This window comes from Syngnathoides biaculeatus, chromosome 2, assembly GCF_019802595.1.
Source record: "Syngnathoides biaculeatus isolate LvHL_M chromosome 2, ASM1980259v1, whole genome shotgun sequence".
NCBI classification, from domain to species: Eukaryota; Metazoa; Chordata; class Actinopteri; order Syngnathiformes; family Syngnathidae; genus Syngnathoides; species Syngnathoides biaculeatus.
This window is the reverse complement of record NC_084641.1, coordinates 26,896,574-26,920,322: the sequence shown is the minus strand read 5'-3', so window position 1 is coordinate 26,920,322 and position 23,749 is coordinate 26,896,574. Positions and strand designations below refer to the sequence as shown.

At 42.0% G+C, this 23,749-nt stretch overlaps 1 protein-coding gene across 1 annotated transcript; it reads right to left on the bottom strand.

The window, feature by feature from the left end:
- Positions 1–643: 643 nt before the first annotated feature.
- LOC133495531 (immunoglobulin-like and fibronectin type III domain-containing protein 1) lies at positions 644–23,749 on the bottom strand. Its single transcript, XM_061810303.1, has 23 exons — positions 23,713–23,749; positions 22,665–22,724; positions 19,067–19,189; positions 18,840–18,979; positions 18,668–18,767; positions 18,459–18,510; positions 17,570–17,723; positions 17,371–17,440; positions 15,778–16,050; positions 15,359–15,670; positions 13,589–13,693; positions 13,118–13,242; positions 11,573–11,714; positions 11,189–11,485; positions 10,784–11,080; positions 6,672–6,851; positions 6,472–6,600; positions 6,093–6,392; positions 5,585–5,670; positions 4,457–4,649; positions 4,089–4,385; positions 2,372–2,698; positions 644–1,629 (listed from the first exon to the last, which is right to left on the bottom strand). Exons 1-23 carry the CDS (start codon positions 23,747–23,749, stop codon positions 1,625–1,627), a joined length of 3,804 nt encoding a protein of 1,267 aa, XP_061666287.1. The 3' UTR covers positions 644–1,624.

Sequence of the window (23,749 nt, the reverse complement as noted above, 5' to 3'; positions counted from 1 at the left end):
AACAGGGTGAGAGTTGCTGAATCACCCAATGAAGCACACCTGGGCTCCCAGAGTGCTAGTTTGTTTAAAAAGAAATAAATCGGCATAATTTGGTCTGTAATAGACATGAAAAAAGACATGCCTCCCTTATCCCTATCAAAGGCCTTTCACCGACCAATGGTGGACACGTTAAATGTAGCGACATTTCCAAGTGTATCGTTGCATCAAGGTCCACACAGAGATAGCTTTCTGGCGATGTTTCAAAGGAATCCGATACATAAGTCTCTAGACTCTGGAACATGGTATTTTTTTTTTCTGTACAGTAACAGTTTGTTTCTTTTTTGTCAAGATGTCTGTGGCAACAGATTTTAAAATGGGAAAATTTTTCGTGGCTCATGAAAGTGACCTGCCACTAGGCACACTGACAACAATGTCAAGCACACCAACCTGCTAATTTTTGATTACATTTTCAAACATTTTTTAGGCCCTCCAAATATGACACAAAATAATTTTGTACTGTACAGTAATATGGGTGGATATGCCCACAAAACATACTTCAATATAATAGAAAATTGTCTGTAACAGATGATCCCCCCCCAATCCCAGCCCACCCTCCATTTCAATGATTCCTCAGTCGTTCCTCAGTCCCCGTGGTAAGGTCTATTCAGGATTCCCGGAGAGGAGGATCAGTCAGGAGGTAAAATCTCAGATTCAGGAGGAGCAGTGCGGTTTTCATCTCGGCCGTGGACCAGTGGACCAGCTCAACGCCATGAGCAGGTTCCTGACTTTGCCCAACCACTCCATATGTGTTTTGTGGACTTGAAAGCATTCCACCGTGTCCTTCGGGAAGTCCTGTTGGGGGTGCTTCAGGAGTATGGGGGACTGAACCCCCTCATACGGGATCATCTGTCCCTGTACGTGCAGTGTCTGCATTGCTGACAGTAAGTCCGACTCGTTTCCGGTGAGGGTTGGACTCCGCCAAGGCTGCCCTTTGTCACCGTTGCTAACTCTTATGGACTGCCGAAGTGAAGAGTTGGACCAATTTGGTGGCGTCAGTGATGTGGTTCTGTTGGCTTCATCAAGCCATGATCTCCGACTCTCGCTGGATTTTTTTTCTCAGCCAAATGTGAAGGATCTAGGATGAGAATCATCACCTCCAAATCTGAGAGCATGGTCGGCCTCGCCTGTGTGGAGTTTGCATGTTCTCCCCGTGCCTGCCTGGGTTTTCTCCGGTCGCTCCGGTTTCCTCCCACATCCCAAAAACGAGCATTCAATGGAGACTCTAAATTGCCCCTAGGTGTGATTTGTGAATGCAAAAGCTGTCTGTCTCTATCTGCCATGCGATTTTCTGGCAACCAGTTCAGGGTGTACCCCGCCTCCTGCTTGATGACTGCTGGGATAAGCTCCAGCACTCCCGCCACCCTCGTGAGGATAAGTGGCTCAGAAAATGGATGGAAGAATGGATGGATGGATTTAATCACTCCAACAAAAACGTGACCAGGAAAACATTTATTTCTCTTTTTTTAACAAACTCAAATATGCTGCCATATTACTGATGGATAATATTCAAGCGGCACAGCCACATCAACAATATCATCTGAGTGGGGGGTGGGGGGAAAAACAATCTTGGTTGCCGTCAGATTCTTCACTCTGGATGGGGACAAAAAAGATTTCGCATAATTAGTCATTGCAGCTATCTTGAACTCAATCATTTATCAAACCGGATGATTATTTTTGAGCTTTGTCTCATGCAAATACTGAACGCCACTGTTTAACTTGCCCCCTCTCTCCAGGGGGGGTCACAAGGATGACCAGGGGCGGGGCTGTTTTGATTCCCAAATCAATTTTTTTATTTTGTTTTTTTTTAAGAAAAGCCCATGATTGCATTTGATTTTACTTGTGAAAGCAGAACTTCAACAAGCCATCCTATTATACTTCAGTAATGCAAATTTTTGTGCACATCTGGCACACAGAGCAAGACAGATTGTCAAACCCAAATAATTCACCAAACTATCTAGTATGTCACAAAATAACACCGATAACACTGCGGAAATTGTGCATAACCCACGAGCAGAAGTTGTGCGTCCAGCAACACATTTTTATCTCTCTTTATTTATTTATATTTTTTTTTACATTGATACAATAGCGTTTCAATATCATCTGACCATTGTTTGAAAATGGCGGCTTTTCGGCCAGGCTCAGTTTTTAGTCATTGGTGGATAAACCTTTTGTGGTTATCGTATTATTTAGATTAGCTTAACTGCACACGTAGAATTACATTTTTGTAAATTACGGGGCAGGTCAGCAGGCACTTAAATTAAAGAGTCAGTTTTCAATCTGTCCCCTTAATAAAATGTCCCCCACCCCCACCCCCACCCCCACCCCCCCTCACCTCTGACACTGAGCATGGTGGAACATTCGGATCGGCCCAGGGAGTTCTCTGCTGTGACCGTGAATTTTCCCACATCTTTGGGGCCAACGCTGAGGATCAACATTGAGCAAACTCCACAGGTGTTCGAGATGTAATAATTGGTGTTGGTGTTCAGGTTGACGTGATTCCGGTACCACGTGATGCGAGGTTTGGGGTTTCCCGTCACAGCGCAGCTCATGTAGCATTCATAGCCTTTCGGCGCCGCGTGAAGCTTTAAGGGCACGATGAAGTCTGGAGCACATCGCAGGTCGCGTTCTTCTCTGTTCGGTAGGATCAGCGAAAGCTTTTCTGCAAAAGTAAGGCTGCGTATGATTACCTGAATTTGTGCGTTGAAGTGATGTTTGTGCTGTGGCAATTTGGAATTCGTTGGGGGTTTCCTACTGGAGTCACCAAAAGACACTAAACACTTTTTTCTCGCAATTTGGAGATCCAGTAAAACCTCGCGATTTGCAAGGGGATAGGGAGGAACCTTGCTGCGAGTAGTTAAATGAAAATGTATCCAATTGGTCATGTAATATGTATTCTATCTTGATAATGTGATGTTAAATCCTCTATCATTTAATAGCGTTTTCAGAAGATTTTTATCGGCAATCACGAATTTTCAGGTGCGCCGCCATTTTCGCCAATCACATGACCTCCGTGGGCGGATGTGACGTGTTACGTGGCGTTCCAAACGCTCAATTACATGGGACACCATTATGCCCAGTGCTGATTTCTCAGATTTATCCTCATCTGATGAAGAAATAGCAGTATCGGTTGATCGGGAAAACGGAGGAATACTTCCAAACAGATTTGAACCTGTGGCTGTAAACAATGTTGAATATTCGGATGGTTCTTCGGGCGAGCTCGTCAGACTCCGCGCCATTGGTTTCCCATGTAATCGAGCGGTTGGAACGACACGTAACATGTCACATCTGCGCACGTAGGTCACGGGACTTGCGAAAATGGCGGCGCACCTGAAAATTCGTAATTGTCGACAAAAATCTTCTCAAAACACAATAAAATGAGAGAGGATTTACCATCACATTGTCAAGATAGAGTACATATACATGACGTATTGGATACTTTGTTCCTCCAAACTACCAGAATTTTCCTTTAAGATATGAAAAATGCTTTGTATTTGTCTATACGTGCCAAAAGGTGGCGCCAATATGGTCAACTGGTTAGCCCATCTATCTCACTGTTCTAAGGACTTGGGTTCAAATCCAGCCTCGCCTGTGTGGAGTTTGCATGTTTTCCTGTGCCTGCTCCGGTTTTCTTCGGAGACTCCAGTTTCCCGCCGCGTCACAAAAACATGCATAATACGGTAATTGAAGACTCTAAATTTCCCATATGTGTGAATATGAGTGTTGCTGATTGTTTGTTTTTATGTGCCCAGCGATGAACAGTTGAGGTAAACCCAGCCTCTCGCCCAGAATCAGCTGGGATATGCTGCAGGGAGCCTAGTGAGGATAAGCGACATGGAAAGTAGATGGATGGATTGCCGCAAGATGGCAGCAAAGCACTTTTTCCCCTTAATCAAGGCCTTGGCCTGACTAAAAGAAGCTCCTCCCCTCACTTCAACACAGTTTGAACAATTTGCAAAAACCAAACCACAAATATGTAAAGGATGATTTTCAGTGGGAAAGATCGCTGTGTACCGACGGTGTTGTTTTCAGTGGTTATACGACACACAAACCTTTCTTTCTCCCCACCGCCCAGGTGAGTGACTCAGAGGGTGCCGACACGCCCATGTCGTTCTTGGCGTAGACGCGGAAGTTGTATTCCCTCCCGGGCATGATATTGCAGACGGTGAACCTGTTATTGAACAGTCTGTCGGCCACCGTGGTCCACGTGTGTTTGGTTGAATCCAGTTTGGAAACCGTGTAATGCAGCCGGTCATCGAGTTTCTCATCCGGTGAAGGCTGCCAAGTCACTTGCACGGTGCCAGGCACGTTTCCCTCCACTTCCACTGGTCCAGGAGGCTTCGGATCGTCTGCAAGCACAGTTACACGTATGAAATCAAATTGATGTTTAATGGAAGCCTTGCACCATATTCATTTTTACCTGTGACCCTGACTTCCGTACTGAAGCTCTCCTGTCCTGCCATATTTTTCACCAAAATAGAGTAGACGCCGGAATCCGAGCGGTCTGATGAAGGGATCAACATTTGGGAAGCGCCATCGGAGTTACTCACGGTGACTCGCTTCGGCACAGGCCCGTTGTCCTTGAGCCACATGATGTCTGGTGGTGGGGAAGCCTTTGAAAAGTGGCATTAGTTCCAGTTGCTTTAAAAAATGTATTGGGCTCCATCTGAAATATTCATTGTTTTGTTTTGTTGTTTTTTTTACATTCAAAGACACGTCGCCCTGCGTGAAAAAGAAATGGTTTCCTAGACCCAATATTTGGTTGGACCATCCTCATCAGCAACAGGTGAAATTACCGTCATTTCTGCACTTTAAGCCAGGATTTACCTCACACGCTTTCAACCCCGCGTCTTATGCGATGATGCTGCTAATTTATGTATTTTTTGCAAACGGCCGCCAGGGGCGCACGAGCAGAAAAGGTAAGAGTGAGACAGGTGGAATGTGTGTGTCGAGGAAGATGCAAGGTTGCGCTTTGTGCATGAAGCTACCCTCGTCACGGAAAATGTAAGAAGAAATGCATATGACGCAGATTTCAAGTTAAAGGCAATCAAGCTGGTAGATAAAGAAGGAAACAGCTGCTGCACGAAAATTTGACATAACAGGAATCGATGGTGCGACGCTGGAAACGGCAGCGCGAAGCCCTGCGATTGGCTGGCAACTCGTTCAGGGTGTACCGTTGACAGCTTGGATGGGCCCCAGCACTCACACGACCCTCGTGAGGATAAGCAGCTAAGAAAATTGACAGGAAAGGTTCACCACTTTTCCATGTGAGGATAAGGCCCCTCCCTAGAGGTCGCTGGAATCCCAAAGTTTTTGAAAATGCTTTTCTATTTTGAATGAAGTCACTATTTTAATTTCACTTGGGTTCAATTTGTGTGACACTTACGTTCGATGATCTTAAAGTCAGTGAACTATGCAAGAATATAAGAATTTGATCAGGAGGCACATACTTCTTCACGGCACTGTAGACCTTATCATTGGAAATGCAACCCAAAATATAATGTTGACTTGAATTTTCATAACAAGACATGAAATGATTGAATCTCACCTCAAAGTTGATGGTCACCCGGACAGTGTTTCCTGCCCTCACCACCATGAATGTTTTCATTTTTTTGTTCGTGAACTTTGGCCTCACTGCAGAGATGAAAAATAAATCTCTTTCAATGAAGAAGGGTTTATATTGACTCAAAAAATACTTTTACTCAATTTAAATAAATTATATAATATATAAACAAATTATTCAATAGTTGTAAACACTGACAAAAACTACAGCAAAAAAAAATTAAAAAATTAATCGTAACAATAATAATATTCACAATAATGGGAATTGGTTTACATTTCATCTTACACATGTTCAGTAATTATGCAAAGGCTTTATCCTTTATTTATGGTGTTTTCCTTGTAAGTAAAATATGTGAAGATGCAATTTTGGAAATTATTAATGAGGAAAAGAATCCTTGAGTCCAATACGTAGATAATTAACTATCATCTAAAAGGAGGTTCAACCAGAAATTGTTAGAAATTAACATTGAGTACTAGTGATAAATAAAGAATACCAAGGGGTGGCACTGCAAGGACGTAGTTGGGCAACTCCTCAGTTTCACCCTCTCCTCCATCGTTGGTCGCAATGACTCTGACCCAGTACATGTCCATTGCCCTCAGGCCTTTTACAGTGTAGGTGGTGGTGATGGTAAAAGTTCGTGACCATTCGAGACACTGCGCGTTCCTTATCTCAACAAAATATCCTTTCGCTTCATCCTCTACGTCGGGCTTGTCCTTAGGTTTGGTCCAGGTCAAGACAAAGTGGTTGTATGACGTTTCTGTCACTTTTAGGTCGATAACTTTACCAGGAGGCTCTGCGGGTAGCCAGGGACACGTAATTTGAGTTAAAACTACAGAAATTGTTTGAAGATTCGCTTCAATTGCCACACTTACTTTTGGGGTCCCGTGCGAAAACAAAGTCACACGGGTTGCTAAATTCCCCGGGTCCCGAGAGGTTGACGGCCAAAACTCTGAATTCATATTCCAGACCTGCCACAACATCCTTCACTGCGCATTTCTTCTCTGGAGACACAACACTTGCTGTTATGGTCTACGTTACAAACATGTACAACTTCAATAAAAATAAAACACACCTTTTATTGGCTCATTCGAGGCATTGACCACAGTCCAGAGATTACTTCCTTTTTTGCGTTTCTCCACAACGTAGCCAAGAATTTGTGAGCCTCCCGTATTACTTGGTGCCGTCCAAGAAAGGTTAATGCAGTCATCAAAGGCACGAACCACCTTTGGAGGCGCAGGGGCACTCGGGAAGGCTGATTTATTTAGCCAGAAAGCGACACAATGACGATTAACATTAGAGTACAAATGACTGAACATTTTCGTGGAGATTTGTGTTAATCCATTTATCCATGCTTTTATCCTCTAAACTTTACAATTTCCCAAAATACAAATATGGAAAACATTATTAGAACATTTATTTCAATTTCTTGTTCGTTTTTATCCATCCGTTATATGAGCCGCTTATACTCACAAGTGTCGCTGGCGTGCGGGAGCCTATCCCAGCGAACTTTGGGCAGGCGGCGGGGTACACCCAGAACTGGTCGCCAGCCAATTGCAGGGCACATAGACAAACAACAGCCACGCTCACAATCACTCCTACTGTGGTGTTCAAAATAATAGCAGTCCATTGTGACGAGCCAGATTAATCCACGTTTTCAGGATATTTCCTTATTATTACATGTCAAACAAGTTACCAGTAGGTGCAGTCGATCCTCAGAAAACCAACAAGACCCAGGGAATTTCTCGAAAAGGGGTGTTTTAAAAAAAAAAATAATAATTTTGTTAGCCATATTGGACTCCTATTATTTTGGGCAATTTCTTCTTTCTTTTTAGAACGTGGGAGGAAACCGGAGTGCCCGGAGAAAACCCACACAGACACGGGAGGAACATGCAAACTCCAAACAGGCAGGGTTGGGATTTGAACCCCGGTGTGACGGTCTGAACGCTCCCAGTGCTGAAAGGTCTTCTTCAGGTTTATGCGCATGCACGTAGAAATTTTTTAAATTTTTCTACTTTTTCCACAACGCTGGATTGTTCGGGTGTTTCATGGAACGTGCTTTCCATTTGATAAATAAGAAGCAATACGTTTGCATTTGTTTCTGTATTCTTTCATTCGCTGCGACGTCCCTACCGAAATGCACGCTTTGTGAAAATGAACACGCGGAAGAAGCATGTACGGGGAAGTTTCAGACTGGCACGGATGTGGAAAAAGTATAAAAATTCAAAAAAAAAAAAAAAAAAAATTCAACGCGCGTGCGCATTAATCCCAAGGGGACTTTTCAGCACGGGGGAGCGCTCAAACCGTCACACCTGCCCTCAGAACTGTGAGGCAGAGGGCTGTAACCAGTCGCGTCACCGTGCCACCCTGATGAATACAATAAATACCAAAAGAAAGTAAAAAAAAAACCATCCGATTACATAATACTTTAAATCCCATTTGTTGTGTTTAATCGTAATTGTACGTATTCCCAGTGATTTTGGGGTAACAAACTGACCACAGACAACGGTTTGATATTAACACTTCAGTTAAATGATGGGAAGGGCATCAGGCGTAGAAACTGTATCAAACAAATATGGGCGTTCATGTGAGATGACATGCTGTGGCGACCCCTAACGGGACAAGCCCAAAGAAAAATTACATTTGTCCAAACAAATGTCAACTTGGATTGATGGCATTACCAGTTATTAACAATCTAATTTTGGATGAAGTGAAATCGGAATCAGAATCAGATCTAACCCCTCCTCCACCAGATCTCCTCCCAGCAAAACCCTGAGTTGACACATCATAAACACGCGCACACACGGAACGCTCTGTAATGCCTTTGTTTGGCAGCAGAGGGAGGTGTTACCCATTCAAGTTTTTTAATATTAAAACCTCACTCATATGTTCGGTTACTCCGAGAAAGCAATGTCACTTTGCTTGTTAGTGTCACCAAACTGTTACATTTCATACACTTAATTTCATGACAACTCTCAGAAACAGGAGTGTTATTCAAAATGTTTGTGTGCGTTGTCAAAATGAACTCAAGTAATTTTACTAGTAAGTTAGTTGCGCAATTTGACAAACGAGCTACTGTCTTCGTGACATTTTTATAGTATCCCACCCATGTTTTGTTTCTTTTACTGCTGTGGCCTAATAATAAGACAATCAAGAATGAAATCACTACTTTAGTCAACTTTAAAGGTCTGTGTTAAACATTTAAACTTTTTTTCTGAATTACTTTGGTCCATTTCAGATCAGAATAGGAATTAGCAAAACATTAAGTGGGTTTCTCGAAACAATTCCTGCAAAACGCAAAGGCAAAATGGATTGCCTGCGAAATTCATTCTCTTGCTCAGAATACTTACTTCATCTCATGTGAATGAACGCGTTCGTGGTATCACAATGACAAGTCGTTGTGTTATTGTGTTCGGATAACAGTCAAATCACGTTCAGATGAAAAGTAAAGTTTTGACGGCAACCATTTCGTAGACTATCGCACGATTTGTCACATTAAGTGCAATTGTCATTGCATCTCTGCGTCTTTCCAACTGCGACTCTCATAAGGAATAGTTCCCATGAATTGAATGTCTATTGTTCTTCGATGCAGATGACACAGAGTTATATGTAGCGGTGTCCCCGGATGACTACAGTTCAATTGGTGTGTTGTGTCACTGTCTAAAGCAGATAAACAACCGGATGAGCTGAAATTTTCTTTAACTAAACCACAACAAAACTGAGATAATACCGACGTCATTCCGACTATCAACGGTCATACCAAATCAATCACAAAAACTGCCTTTTATCATCTGAAGAACATATCTAGAGTGAAGGCTTGTACGCGTCAAGCAGACCAGGAAAAGCTCATCCATGCTTTTATCTCAAGCAGACTTGACTACTGTAATGGTCTTCTGACTGGACTCCCCCAAAAAAGCATTAAATATGTGGCAGCTTGGCTCTGACCAGAACAAAGCAGTCAGAGCATATAACTCCAATTCTAAAGTCTTTACACCCGCTTCCGGTCAGCTTTAGAAATAGATGTTAAAGTTCTGCTTCTGGTCTGTAAGTGAAAATGGTTTAGGTTCTGATTACATGAAAGAAATGCTTCCGGAATACAAACCCAGTGGAGCTCTGAGATCGACTGACTCGGGTCTAATAATGGAGTGCAGAGTCCAAAGCAAACACGCTGAAGCAGCATTTAACTATTATGCTCCAAAAATATGGAATAAATTGCCAACAGAAGTGAGGTCAGCCCCAAGTGGGAATGTTTTTAAATCCAGTTTGAAAACTTTTTTTCTTATGCTTTTTAGAGTATTTCCACATTTAATATTTCTCGCACTGTATGCTGTTTTTAATTGTACTTTTATTTTTAATTCTCAGTCTTTATCTATCTATCTATCTATCTATCTATCTATCTATCTATCTATCTATCTATCTATCTATCTATCTATCTATCTATCTATCTATCTATCTATCTATCTATCTATCTATCTATCTATCTATCTATCTATCTATCTATCTATCTATCTATCTATATCTATCTATCTATCTATCTGATTATTTTTCCCCCGTTTTAAATGTTTTATTTCTTTTGTATTCAAATGCATCGAAAGCATATTGGGTTACCGTGTGTATGAAATGTGCTATATAAATACATTTGCTTTGCTTTGCTTTGTTAGAGGAAGTCAAGATTCACCTGGCAAAACGTCTTATGGAAAGCCAAAAGTAAATATGTAGAAATATGCTCGACATATGACAACCGTTAAGGATGGAAAGACTGATGCGATGAACAAAGGACTAAATGTTGCGGTGAGACTGGTAAAGTCAGGGCTTTAGAAACCATTTTGATTAACATGATGTGAAGTAATTGACAATGCAGAAAAAAAGCAGAGAACTGTACATAATCAGGGGGCACGGTGAAGCAGCTCAAAAGCGCTGGCCTAACAGTTTCTGCGGCGACTATTGTTCGTTGCTATGTGCCCTGCGATTGGCTGTCAACCAGTTCAGGGTGTACCCCGCCGCCTCCTGCCCGTTGACAGCTGGGATAGGCTCCAGCACTCCCCGCGAGCCTCGTGAAAATGGATGAATGGATGTACATAGTCATTTGCATGGATGTGCAAAACCATCTGCAACTTCTCCAAAAAAATGAGAAACACTGACGTGAACAATTTCAGTTCCGAGTGAGAGTGACTGAGAAAACCTCACCCAGTATGCCGGCCTGCAGGTCTTCAGTCTCCATCACTTCGCTCACTCCCTCTGAGGTCAAAGCTCGAATTCTGTAGCAGTACTTGCGTCCCCGGTCCACGTCCGTGTCGCGGTAAAAGGGGTCGCCTGGAATCTCTCCTATTTTCTTCCAAGTGTTTCTCCCAATCTGTTGTCGCTCCATGACGTAATTCAGCACGGGCGAGCCGCCATCATCCTTTGGAGGCCTCCACTTAAATTCAATGCATGTAGCTGAACTCAGTGTTATCTCTGCAGGGCCCTGTGGGGTAGTGGGTTTGTCTGAAACAAACAACGTGACACTTTCTTTGAAATGTGTCTCTTCAACGTGTCAAAACTGCATAGAAAAAGTCGACATGTGTCATGTGCTTGACTAAATGATTGGCTTACCAAGCACAATGAGCTCTGTTATTGCCTCGGCGGTGCCATGCTCGTTTTTTAGCTTGATCTTGATCTCTCCCGAGTCCCTTCTCTGGCATCTGCTCAGCAACAGGCGGCTGTGATTGGTCGATTTATCTATCAGCGTGCTGCTAGCGTCGTCATGTAACTCCTCTCCCTCCCTGTACCACTGGATCTTAATGGGCTCGAAGCCGAGAAAATTTAGTTTAAAGACCGCGTTGTGCCCTATTTTGATTCTCAATGGCTCAGTGAATGCACGGAGGTCTTCTGGGTCGAACCTCGGAGGATCTAAAAATGGAATGTTTCCACACAGCAGAGTTGTTAGATCATATTGTCGTCAAATTTGATGACTGTTGATGAGACGATCTCTCGAACCTTTGACGTTGACCACGGCCTCCGTCTTACGATTGTCCACCTCAAAACGATATTTCCCCGAGTGCTCTTCCTTGCATTTGCTTATGAGCAATTTGTGAATCGCACCATCTTTAGATACTAGAAACGTGTCATCAGTGATGATCTGCAAAGAAAGGTGACAGATTAAAACAAAATAATTGACAGTAAAGTTTTTTCATAGATTCATTCTGCATCAGCTCCCCCCAAAAAGCTTCCCAATTGGAAATGTGAGACGAACTCCATTCTTTTTGCTGTAGACAGGTAACATTTGGTTGACTTCCCAAGGTGAATATGAGCAAAGCTATGAACATTTTAACTTTTATTTACAGGAATTTATTTTCATACAGTATGAATTTGATACATAAATTAGAAGCTAGCACTTTTGGTTTGAACCTATACATTGTTCATTTGACCGTCAATGCGTGTCGCATCACACATCTTATTTCCAATACCATCTACTGACGTAATGCATTTATATTACTAATAATGGTATCTTCAAACATTTGTATCAGTTGCTGATTTCTTCTGCAGGGTGTCCGGGCTCTCCCTTAGAGATAGGGCGAGAAGCTCGGTCATCCGGGAGGGGCTCAGTGTCGAGCCGCTACTCCTATCCATTGAGAGGAGCCAGATGAGGTGGCTGGGCATCTGATCCGGACGCCCCCCCTGGTGAGGTGTTCCGGGCACGTCCCACCGGAAAGAGACCCCGAGTATGACCCAGGACACGCTGGAGAGACTATGTCTCTCGACTGGCTTGGGAACGCTTCGGGATCCCTCCGGAAGAGCTGGAAGAAGTGGCTGGGGAGAGGGAAGTCTGGGTATCCCTGATGAAGCTACTTCCCCCGCGACCCGACCCAGAAAAGTGGTAGATAATGGATGAATGGATGGATGGATAAACACATATTTTGGTTTCTTATCACTGCTTGTCAAACCCAAATATTTTCAATCTTGAGTGAAATTAAACCTCTATCAGCACATCTGGATGGAGGTTTAATCCGGGAGTTTGTGTTCTGGGTGGGTCAGCATGTGTAAGTGGGCACCATGTCTTTCCGTCTGGCACCACATTGTTGCAGGGCAGCGTTAATACGGAAATGCCATTGCCAAAGGTTAGGGAGGCTGCTGGAGGGTCCAGCACAACAGTCTTAATTCTGTTGGAATTCTGAATTCTGTTCCCTGCCTCTTCTGCAAAGTCATCTGGGATAGGATCCAGCTCACCTGATACCCTAAACTTGGGTATCTGTCAGAACAACCTATCTCTAGGGCCTAGAAATAGGCTGTTCTGACAGTGTAGAAAATCATGGGCGGATTGATGGAATTGGCCACACTGTTCCAGTAGTTTTGGAGCACAGTACAAGGCAAATATCCACTTGTCCATCAATGGTCTAAATATTGTAGCTACACTCTAGATAAGATTGGTGAGGGAAAGAAGGACAATGTATACATTCAGGTCTCCATTTTCATTTATTCCACTCACAGCGACAAACTAATCTCAGCAATGCTTGATTAGAAATGTTGGACCTTATGCCTGACCTTTTCGCCATCTCGGAACCAGATTCCCTCGCAGTCTTCCTTGCTAAGCTTGCAGGTTAGCTCTGCGTTCTCACCAATGATGGCGTCGGTGTCAGACAATCCCCAGATGAACTGAACCCCTGGATCTAATGAATGAAATTATGCATGTAATGAGCTCATAAGATGAAAAAGTGATGTGGACAGTGTCTGTGTGTGGTGACTATTTAACGAGTGAATAATTCACGTCGTCCTTGCACAAGCGATTTACAGTCACTGTATTACTTGGCAATCTTGAAGAATTATATGAAAGACTGTCTCAGAGAGCACTTACTGTAGACAATAAGAGAAACTTTTTGCATGATCATGTGTTTTGTTAGTAGAACATACAAAATGCATGAATGAGTACACTGAATCTCAATTTACAAGGTGAGCTGATTCAAAATGGATCATGAAATACATCAACTGAAGATTATTGTGCTTTTCAATATTTACCAATGACTGCGTCTTGAATCAGTGGGCCAATTCTTTTACGCCTCGGTTGCGTGGCGAAGCCAATCGTATCTTTCGCCTCGCTGTCTTCATTTAACAAGATCTCATCTGTAAAGACCAAACACAATATTTTGAACTCTACCCAAGGATTAAACAAATAGTATACTACACCTACAAACAAACAGAAATCTAAACAGCCTTATTATTAACTGAACACTCAAACTTAATAAATTTGCCCGTTAACATTTGTTTAACCGTTGCTTCACAAGCATTAGGGCAACTCCGTCTTCATGCGTAAATCAACATCTCGGGGTTTGACAAGATTACCGTAATTTCCTGACTATAAAGCTTGCGACTTTTGTCGCAAGCTTTCAACCCTCCGGCTTATGCAATGATGTGGGTAATTTATGCATTTTTTTTTCTAACGGCCGCCAGGGGAGTTCGAGCAGAAAAGGTAAGCGTGAGACAGGTGGAACATACGTGTCGAGGAAGACGCAAGTTTAATGTAACTTTGCGCTCTGTGCATGGATAAAATTAGCATCATCTTGGAGAATGCAAGAAGAAATGGACAGGACGTCGATTTCAAGTTAAAAGCAATCGAGCTGGCCGATAAAGAAAGAAACAGAGCTGCTGCACACGTACCTTGGCATAAATGAATCGAAGGTGAGACGCTGGAAACTGCAGCGGGAAGAACTGGAGCAATGTAAAAAGACGAAAAAAGCTTTCAGAGGTAATGAAAGCAAGTGGGCTGAACCGTGTTGTCTCAGCGACTTTTACCGATATGTTTTTTTTTTTTTTTTTTTACCTAACCCTGTTAGTGCTGTGTTGCTCCCGTGTTGCTGCTGTGTTACTGGCATGTCACAGATGCTCTTTGGAAAGAAAAGCTAAGGTATATCATTCAAACTTTGAAAACTCTTTCTGTGTACCGTCTTTCTTTGTAGATATCTCATGTTTCAATGTAGGCAAAAGCGGTTTATAGACAAGCACGGCTTCTATATGCACAAAATGTTTTTTCTTTAAAATGAACCGGGTGAGGCTTATAATCAGGTGCATTTTATAGTCCAGAAATTACCGCACTGTAGGTAAACTGTAGACATTATTAAAGTTTGGATAAAAAATGTTTTTCTAAATATCAATCATCAACAGGTGTTTGTCCAACCAGACTTTCATTTGATCTTTTTCGTTGTGAGCTTTGTATTTATTTTTTTATTTATTTATTTAACTCATCAGCATATGTTGCCGCATGAAAAATAATATATAGACACAAAAGCAATGGTAATGCCAATGGACAATATACCACTCCCATCAACAGTGTTCATATTTTTCATAGGAGTCTACTCTCTTCTTCCAGCTGGTTTCCTGCATCACTTTCCTCGATCGCTTCTTATTTTTCTGTCCCAAAACCACCCTTGCAGCAACATGTTGTGAGCATAATGGCAATGAGGCTACAAAGATGCCATGATATTCCCTCATAATGCCAACTAATCATCCCGATCAAATTACATATAGTCACTAGAAGCCATATTTTACAGTAGTTTTCTTCCGTTTTAATGGATTAATTTATCCAATTTTCTCATAAAGCAAAAAGCTGTTACTTCTAATCATATAACAGTTCATATTTACCCTCAATAGTTCTCATTATAATAGTGGCCACTTCTAATAAAAATTTGTCATTGATCCATCGTTTTATAGCATTTACTTAATAAATATATGGGTTTGAACATATGATACATCTGTTTTTTTTTTTTTCGACTACACTCAAATTGTACTTACCATTTTCCACTTCCTGTGCCGATGGTGGAAGTTCATTGAGCACGGAGTTGAGAATGTTGCTATTATTGTTTGCATCGTGGAGGTCACTTTTGTTGTATTCTACGGGCCCGCTAAAAGAAATGATTTCTCCATCTTTTCCAGTCGTGGATGATGTCCTCAGCTCTGTCACTTCCCCTCCGTCGTGACTTGCTTTGACGCCCTCCAAAATGTTCTGCATTTCTTCTTGGTTCTTGATTCGCTGTTGTTTGACCACCTCCTCGAGGTCTATCCCTGCGCCTCCAGTTTTTTTCTTGCCGGATGCCTCGAGGTCAGCTTGAGGCACAAAGGTCAATTTATACAATCACAGTTAAGTAATTAAAGAAAACATATCATGCTTCGTTCAAATCCTGAGAGTAAATTTCCGATTGAAGTGGTTATACCTTCTACAGCTAATGAAGCTGTGCATGAGGCATTTCCAGCCACGGCTGAGTACAGACCTTTGTCCTGGTCTGAACAGTCGTGGATCAGCAACCTGTGGATCATTTTGTGGTCTGACACTGTGATTTTATATTTTTCACCATCTTCCAGCACGTTGCCATTGTTCATCCATGTGATCTTGGGGATTGGGTGGGTCAGGACACATTCGAAAAGAGCAGTGTCTTTTTCTTCGGTTACCGCCTCTTGAAGTTTGACAACAAAGTCCAAATTGGGAACTGAAAATGTACAAAGAAATATGACTTGTTTTTGGGCAATAACACTACCAGGAAAATGACACTAAGAGGAATGTATAGTAAATATGATGCTCATAGAGGTCTCCAGGGTGTGCAATACACAAGTCAGGTGAGGTATTATTTATGTAAAAATTCAAGGGCCATGTCTAAATCCTGAAAGAATCAAATCAGCAGATTGTTTTTGTCCTCCGTGACGAACATATTTGACGCTCACACGCATTGTGAAAATATATTCAGCATTTGATTTTGAGAATTATATAAAAATTACAAAGATGATGTTTTGGAGGAGGGACACAAACACAAAAATTATCATGTTGGAGTTTGGATGAACAATTCATTATTTGCATCACTAATATGCATAATGTATGTAATTGGTATACACAATTGTAGCAAATTGTTTTAAGTCCTGTCCAGGCACACAATTAAGTGAAAAAAACGTTTTATAAACAATGCAAAATCACACTATTAAGTATAATAAATATCGCTTTATTTACAAATGACAGTTGGAATCCATCCATCCATTATCTCCTGGTTTTCCAGGTCGGGTCACGGGGAAAGTAGCTTCAGCAGGGATACCCAGACTTTCCTTTCCCCAGCCACTTCTTCCAGCTCTTCCGGAGGGACCCCGAGGCGTTCCCAAGCCAGCCGAGAGACATACAGTTGTCTCTCTGGCGTGTCCTGAGTCATGCTCGGGGTCTCTTTCCGGTGGGACATGCCTGGAACACCTCACCAGGGAGGCGTCCAGGAGGCATCCGAATCAGATGCCCCAGCCACCTCATCTGGCTCCTCTCAATGCGGAGGAGTAGCGGCTCGACACTGAGCCTCTCCCGGATGACCGAGCTTCTCACCCTATCTCTAAGGGAGAGCCCGTACACAATGCGGAGGAAACTCATTTTGGTCGCTCGTATCCGGGATCTTGTTCTTTCGGTCACGACCCACAGCTCATGCCCACAGGTGAGAGTAGGAACTTAGATCGACTGGTAAATTGAGAGCTTCGCCTTTCGACTTAGCTCCCTCTTTACCACAACAGACCGATACAAAGTCCGCATCACTGCAGACGCGGCACCGATCCGTCTGTCGATCTCCCGCTCCATTCTTCCCTCACTCGTCAACAAGACTCCAAGATACTTGAACTCCTCCACTTGAGGAAGGATCTCATCGCCGACCCGGAGAGGGCATGCCACCCTTTTCCGACCGAGGACCATAGTCTCAGTTGTAATCAGTAAACACAATTACTGTACTTGTTTTTACAATTTGATTCACTTATCTCATAAACTATTAACACACTTGTGAGGTTTTCACCATCCGTTGCACTTGTGCTACTTGCAGGTTCCTTTTTTGTTCCCAAGTCGTCATCAGGACTCATTTCTCTCTGTTCGAGAAAAAATAGGAATCACACACTGAACTGAAGTAAATAAATGCTAACACGAATTAGTAATAAGAGTGTTGGTGAGGAAATAGCGTTTCCATCATGAATATACAGTAGAACGAGAACTCATACCTGACATTTTAGCGGTCGCTGCCTCTTCTCCTCCATTTTCAAGTTGATCAATTGCAGATCTTTTGTGCCTAGTCCGTCATAGTCCCGCTCCACATGATCCTGATATCTGTCGTTCTTTTCTTTGAGTTTCTCTTTCTGGTTTTCCTTGGAAACACTATGAAAAACAGAAATACTATTTCGCACCACTCATCTTTTCTTGCCACAAAAGAGTCCAAGCGTGCTAGATTTCGGGACTGGCGTCACGAAAAATATATATTTCAAAGCCCAGCACTTCTTTATTCCCTTCAAAGTTGGCTAGACAATCAACGAGCATGGCTACAAAGCGAGTGGCGTGTTTGCTTCGTCTAGTGTTCAAGAAAAGGTGGGGATTGTGGCAGGACGACTTGAGGGCGCTTGACAAAGTACCTGCTCACAATGCCACAAGAAAAGCACGGCTAGAATGAAAAATCCTGCATCCTCACCTGACATGGCTCCATGGGACTATTTTGTCAACTTTCCATCCTCAAAGGAGGTGGACAAGGGGACCCTTTCTGAAGACGTCACTTTTGACTTCCAATGCTATACCCGTTAAACTCCTCTAATTTATTGAAATTATTGGAACACTCTGCATTCTTTTGCACAACCCCCCCCCAAAAAAAAAAATCATCAGCATTACCACATTACTGGTAACCTCTGATTGCTCAGTGATTCTCTTTTTATGGCTCAAAAGTATTTTCTGTCATCTTACTCGTGTTTCCAACTACCTAAGACACATTCCTTATTTGTTTTCTGACATACTTGGCAATTAAAAATAATTCTGATTATATCTGAAGGGTAATTGTTACAAATGGGAAAACTTGGAGTTGGGATTTGAAACATGTTTTATGACGCACTGTTCACACAATCTTACTTTGTCTTTGTTTTTCTCAGCAATTTTCTGAAATCTGACGGATCGGTTACAACTAGAATAAAAAAAAAAAAGAATACAAGAAAAGATTTTTTATCAGGTACAGGTATGGAGATGTACGAAAAAGGCAAATACAGGGAATTAAAGCAACAATATGAATAACCCAAAACCTGTTTGGAAATCAAATTAAAATATATATGTTGGTAACTTACGGTCTGTGACATTTAGTGTTGTGGAGCAAATAGCTTTTCCATATTCGTTCACCGCAATGCATTTGTATGTGTCTGCGTCCGAACCCGTTACTGCATGAACCTACAGGAACAGGTAAAATGTTAGTAAAATCCCGGTTTGGGGTTTTTATTTTGAATTCTCTGATTGATTCACCTCCAATATATACTCCCCCGTTGTGTCATCGTATTTTGTCTGATATTTTTCCTTATCTGAAATATTGCCTCTTACTCTTTTCCATGTCACTTCAGGCTTGGGTTCTCCGATTACCAAAGCCTTAAAAACACCCAATTTCCCTTAAAAGAAAACGAAGGAGTGGTGAGCCTGTGGTTTCTTTCATCACACTCAAGCTGCAGTTCATCGCTGAACGTAGAGAAACTCACCTTCTTGGACATTTACTGGGTTTAGTTTACGTTTCAAATCGGGGCAACATTTCCCCTCTGGTATGCTCACTGTGTATTGTGTGATGACCACCCCTGGAATTTTAGATCTTCTCCGGATGGCAGCTGAACAAAAACAGCAGGGAATGAATATGTGAATCCAAAACCATGCCAGGAAATTGTCTTCTGAATAAATCATTGTTCTTGTCACCAGCATGTAGTAAAAATCTCAAACAAATTTCGTGCTTAATGGATAAATTTCCTTCATAATGCCATACTAGTCCAACTATTCTGCTAAGTGAAAAATGTGGGTTTAGTGTTGGTTTTGATTTCCAATATAAATTGCGTGTGTAGATGTTAACAGTGGGTCCAAATTATATTATTTGTCTGGCTGAAGGCTCTCTCGATATACAGCTCGTGCATGTGACTTCACCATTGTCACGGCGCCATCTTCCCGGTCAAACACAGCTGCTCGACATTGAACTGAAGGAGACTATTTACAATGCCCGAGACCTGTTGTGCTGTTGGTTGTCACAGCAGACGTAACAGACGTTCAAAGAGATCTTTCTATAACATACCAGCTGAAAAGATTAGAAAAGATCGATGGGTTTCGGCAACTAAATGTGATGGCTGGTGCCCAACTAAATTCACGCCCATGTAACCATCACTTCATTTCAGGTAGGAATTATTCTTCTCAATCTCAAATTACCAAAAAGTATTTATAATGACAAGTTGACTCATTTGAATGAATAAATAAAGCTGTGTGTCGCAGAGAGGTTTACGGAGGTTCACGTGTGGCCACAATACGCTTCCAGGTACGCAACGCCCTGTCCTAAATTTTTTTCCCAATCTTAGTTTATGAATGCAAGTTTGTGGAAAAGGAGGGGTCATTTATTTAAATATTGGTATTTGTATTCAAAAAACATGAGTGGCTCCATCACTGTGTGGGATTTATTCTTGATTGAGAACAGATGCAGCAATGAAGTATTTGTATGTGTCCAGACTTTTCTACGCTTTCAAACTCTTCCGTGTAAATCTCAATGACTTACTCACCAGCGACATGTGTAGATCCAGCTGTCTAAGACAAGCAGAAGCCAGTCCAATTTCTCATCGGCGAAAACATCGACTTCGAATTTTTCCACATACCTTTGTTTATTATCACCTTCTAAATGTTTAATGATATCAGACAAAACTCTGGATGTCGTGCTATAACAAATATTTTTGTTGTCTCAACAGAATTAACTTTCAACAATGCTTTGTTAGACCGTCAATATGGCGATGGCATGTGATTTTATGTCATTGGTGCACGAGCTCTATATATAGTCAAGAAGTGCTGGTGGCATCATGCTAAAAAGGAAAATACGTCAAAATGAAATAAAAGTTTTGAAAATGTTCCACTGTTTGCAGTGGTGAAAATACTTCTGATGATCCTTCACTGATTTTGTAAGTACACCCGCTGACAAAGACCTAAGCGGTTGGTAATTTTAATGTTACCTTCATGTTTACAGTGAGAGGAGAGAGAGAGAGAGAGAGAGAGAGAGAGAGAGAGAGAGAGAGAGAATATCTGAAAGAAAATCCAGAAAATCAAATTTTTAAAAAGGGTAAATATCTCTTCTTATTTCAGTGAGTGGAAATATTTGATCCCTTACCAACCATAAAAAATTCCAACTCCCACAGATTAGTCACTTTAAGAAATTGCTCCTAATTTAAATTATTTTGCTGGATTAAAGACATTTATTTGAACTTGTTACCTCTATCCAGATACCCGTCCACAGAATCAATCAATCAGACAACCTCTCCACCATGGGATGGACCAAAGAACTATCTAAGGCCATCAAGGACAAGATTGTGAGACCTGGATAAGGCTGGAATAGGCAACTTGACCATTGGTAAGAGGTTGTTTGAAAAGAAGAGAACTCCTGGTGCCATCACTAGAAAATGGAATAAACATAAAATGATTCCCAATCTGGTGCCACGGTGATTCTGCTAGAAAAGTGTTGACCTCACAGTTCTGAGTGTGTGGAGTTTTCATGTTCTCCCCATGCCTGCGTCAGTTTTCTCCGGGCACTCCGGTTTCCTCCCACATGCCAGAAACATGGAACATTATTGATACTCTAAATTGCCCCTGGGTATGATTGTGAGTGCAGTTCAGGATGTAGTCCGCCTCTTGCCCGTTGACAGCTGCGACCCTTGTAAGGATAAGCGGCTAAAAAGTGGATGGATGGATGATTGCCAATCTCCCTTGGTCTGGGGCTCCTCGCAAGATTTCACCTCGTAGTGTGTCACTGATCATGAAAACGGCGAGGCCACAGCCCAGAACAGCACGTAAGGAGCTTGTGAATGATCTCAAAAGAACGGACACTACGCTGTGATTAAAATCCTGCAGTGCCCGTAAAGTGCGCCTGCTCAAGAAGGTACAGTACATGTACAGGCCCGTGTGAAGTTTGCCAATCAACACCTGAATTTATTGGGAGAAGATGAAGTGTTTAGCCCAAGCAAAAATCAAGCCTTTTGGAGTCAATTTGACTCACCAGTGTTTGGAGGAAGAGGAATTCAGACTACAACCTCAAGTACGCCATCTGCAACAACATCCAGATTCAGATTTAATGGCCAAGTGTGTAAAAACACACAAGGAATTTTTCTCCAGCAGTCGGTGCTGCAACATCTACCATGGAGGCGGAAGCATTATGCTTTGGGGCCGTTTCACTGCAAAGGGGGCTGATCAACTCCACCGCATGGAGAGAAAGATGGATCTCCTTTTTTTAGTCTTCAAACTTAAAATAGGTCGTGGATGGGGCTTCCACCATGATGATGATCCAAAGCACGCAGAGCCAAAGAAATGAAAGAGTGGCTAAAGAAGATGCGGATTAAGGTCATAGAGTGGCCTAGCTCGTCACCAGCGCTGGGGGTTAGGGATAGCCTCGATTAACCAAGGCACAGCCTTGAAACCTTGAAGATTTGGAGAGAACCTGCGAAAAGGAGTGGTCCAAAATTGCTCCCAAGATTTGTGCAAACCTGCTGAGAAACTACAAGAAACAACTGACCTCTGTTTATTTGATTTTCTGGCTTTATTTGCGAGATTCTGTCTCTCTCTCGGTCCAACTACACCTGCCTTTAAAATTATATTTTAATTATTATTATTTAATTTGCGTTTTTGTCAGCGTGTAAACCTACAAAATCATTGATGGGGGAAATAATAATTTCCTTCACTGTAGTTATACAGTCTGTGCAGCAGATGGTTAAAATACAATAAATATAAATGTACACACTTAAGTATATTGAAACAATTTTTTTTTTTGGTTCGTGTTTTCTTAACCTGGATTTCTCAATCTATTGCATTTTGCTGATAACTACCAGGATTTGGTCATGGATGACAAGAAGATTGATCAGCACACAATAAATTCAAGATTTGTTGATTAGTGTGACAAAGAAACATACTCGAGAACTGAAGAAACTGGTGATACTGAAGTTCACTTGTAAATTATTTAAAATGAACAACATATTGACAGATAATCCTAATATATTATTCAATGTGTAATATGTGAAAATGGTCAAGTACAACACTGTTCTCATACATCAGTACTAGAAGATGATATTTTACCCGATTTGTTGCCAGTTTTCTCATTGAAATGTTGAATGTACTGGTGAACGAGGGAGAAACCTGGGGAGGAGAGTTCATACGTTAAAATGAGCACGTTGGAACATTACAATTGGATAACGTGGAGTATAAATGTGGAAAACTACATTACGCGAAATGATACACGGCTGTACTGTATGTTGCGACCTCATCATTCAGTATTTCGAGTCGTAGTATTTAGAGAACCAAGGGAACTCTTGCGCAACTTTGACGAAGAACGTCTACTTAATCTTGAGAGGAAACCATAGAGCGTAGGCCAGTGATGGCAAAATATACTGTGAGCGGAGAGACAGGAAGTGGAAGTCCGTCAGGCATCACACGGAAAACAAATAGAGGCACAGCGAAGGGCAGCAGGGAGGCAACCTTAATCTTGGGAGGTTGTCTTCTCATTATCTGTTTATTGTTAAAACCCGAGAGTGAAGACGCCGATCGAATGGCCCAAGCCGGCTAAAAAGGCCTGCCAGCTTGGAGCACAGCTGCTGCACTCGGTATCATGTGCAGGGAGAGGTTGTTATTTTGGCTCTGACTTCAGATGATATTTAATCTACAGAGTCGCAGATTCATTTTCATACTTTGGAGCTAATCCCATTACATAAAATTTTCATCTTCCCTCAATATATCAACCCCTCACGTCGCATAAAATCATCACATTGGAAATGTCACAGTTATGTTAATGGTCCCAACAACAAATTAGTAAGTCGGTGGTCGTCTTTATGGGTGCAAGGGGCTTTCCCAAATAATAATAAAATGAAATTACATTTTTTGAAATGTAAATTTCCCAGCATTATGAATGAACACTTCTCCTTGAGATTAGATCAATATGTTGGTTGCTTGAGTTGCTATATTGAGTACGAAGCTCAATAAATACAATAAACAACGGATGTGTTGCTACTCCTGCTTCAATCGGCAATTGAACACACTCTCATCGACATTGGGCCGTGGTGTCGTCCACCTTCTGGTGGTGGCGAACGCAACAAAAACAACAATTAAATAGAGAAGTTTCAATACTTACAGATTTTGCGTGCTGAGCCCTTTGGACGCTTCAACAT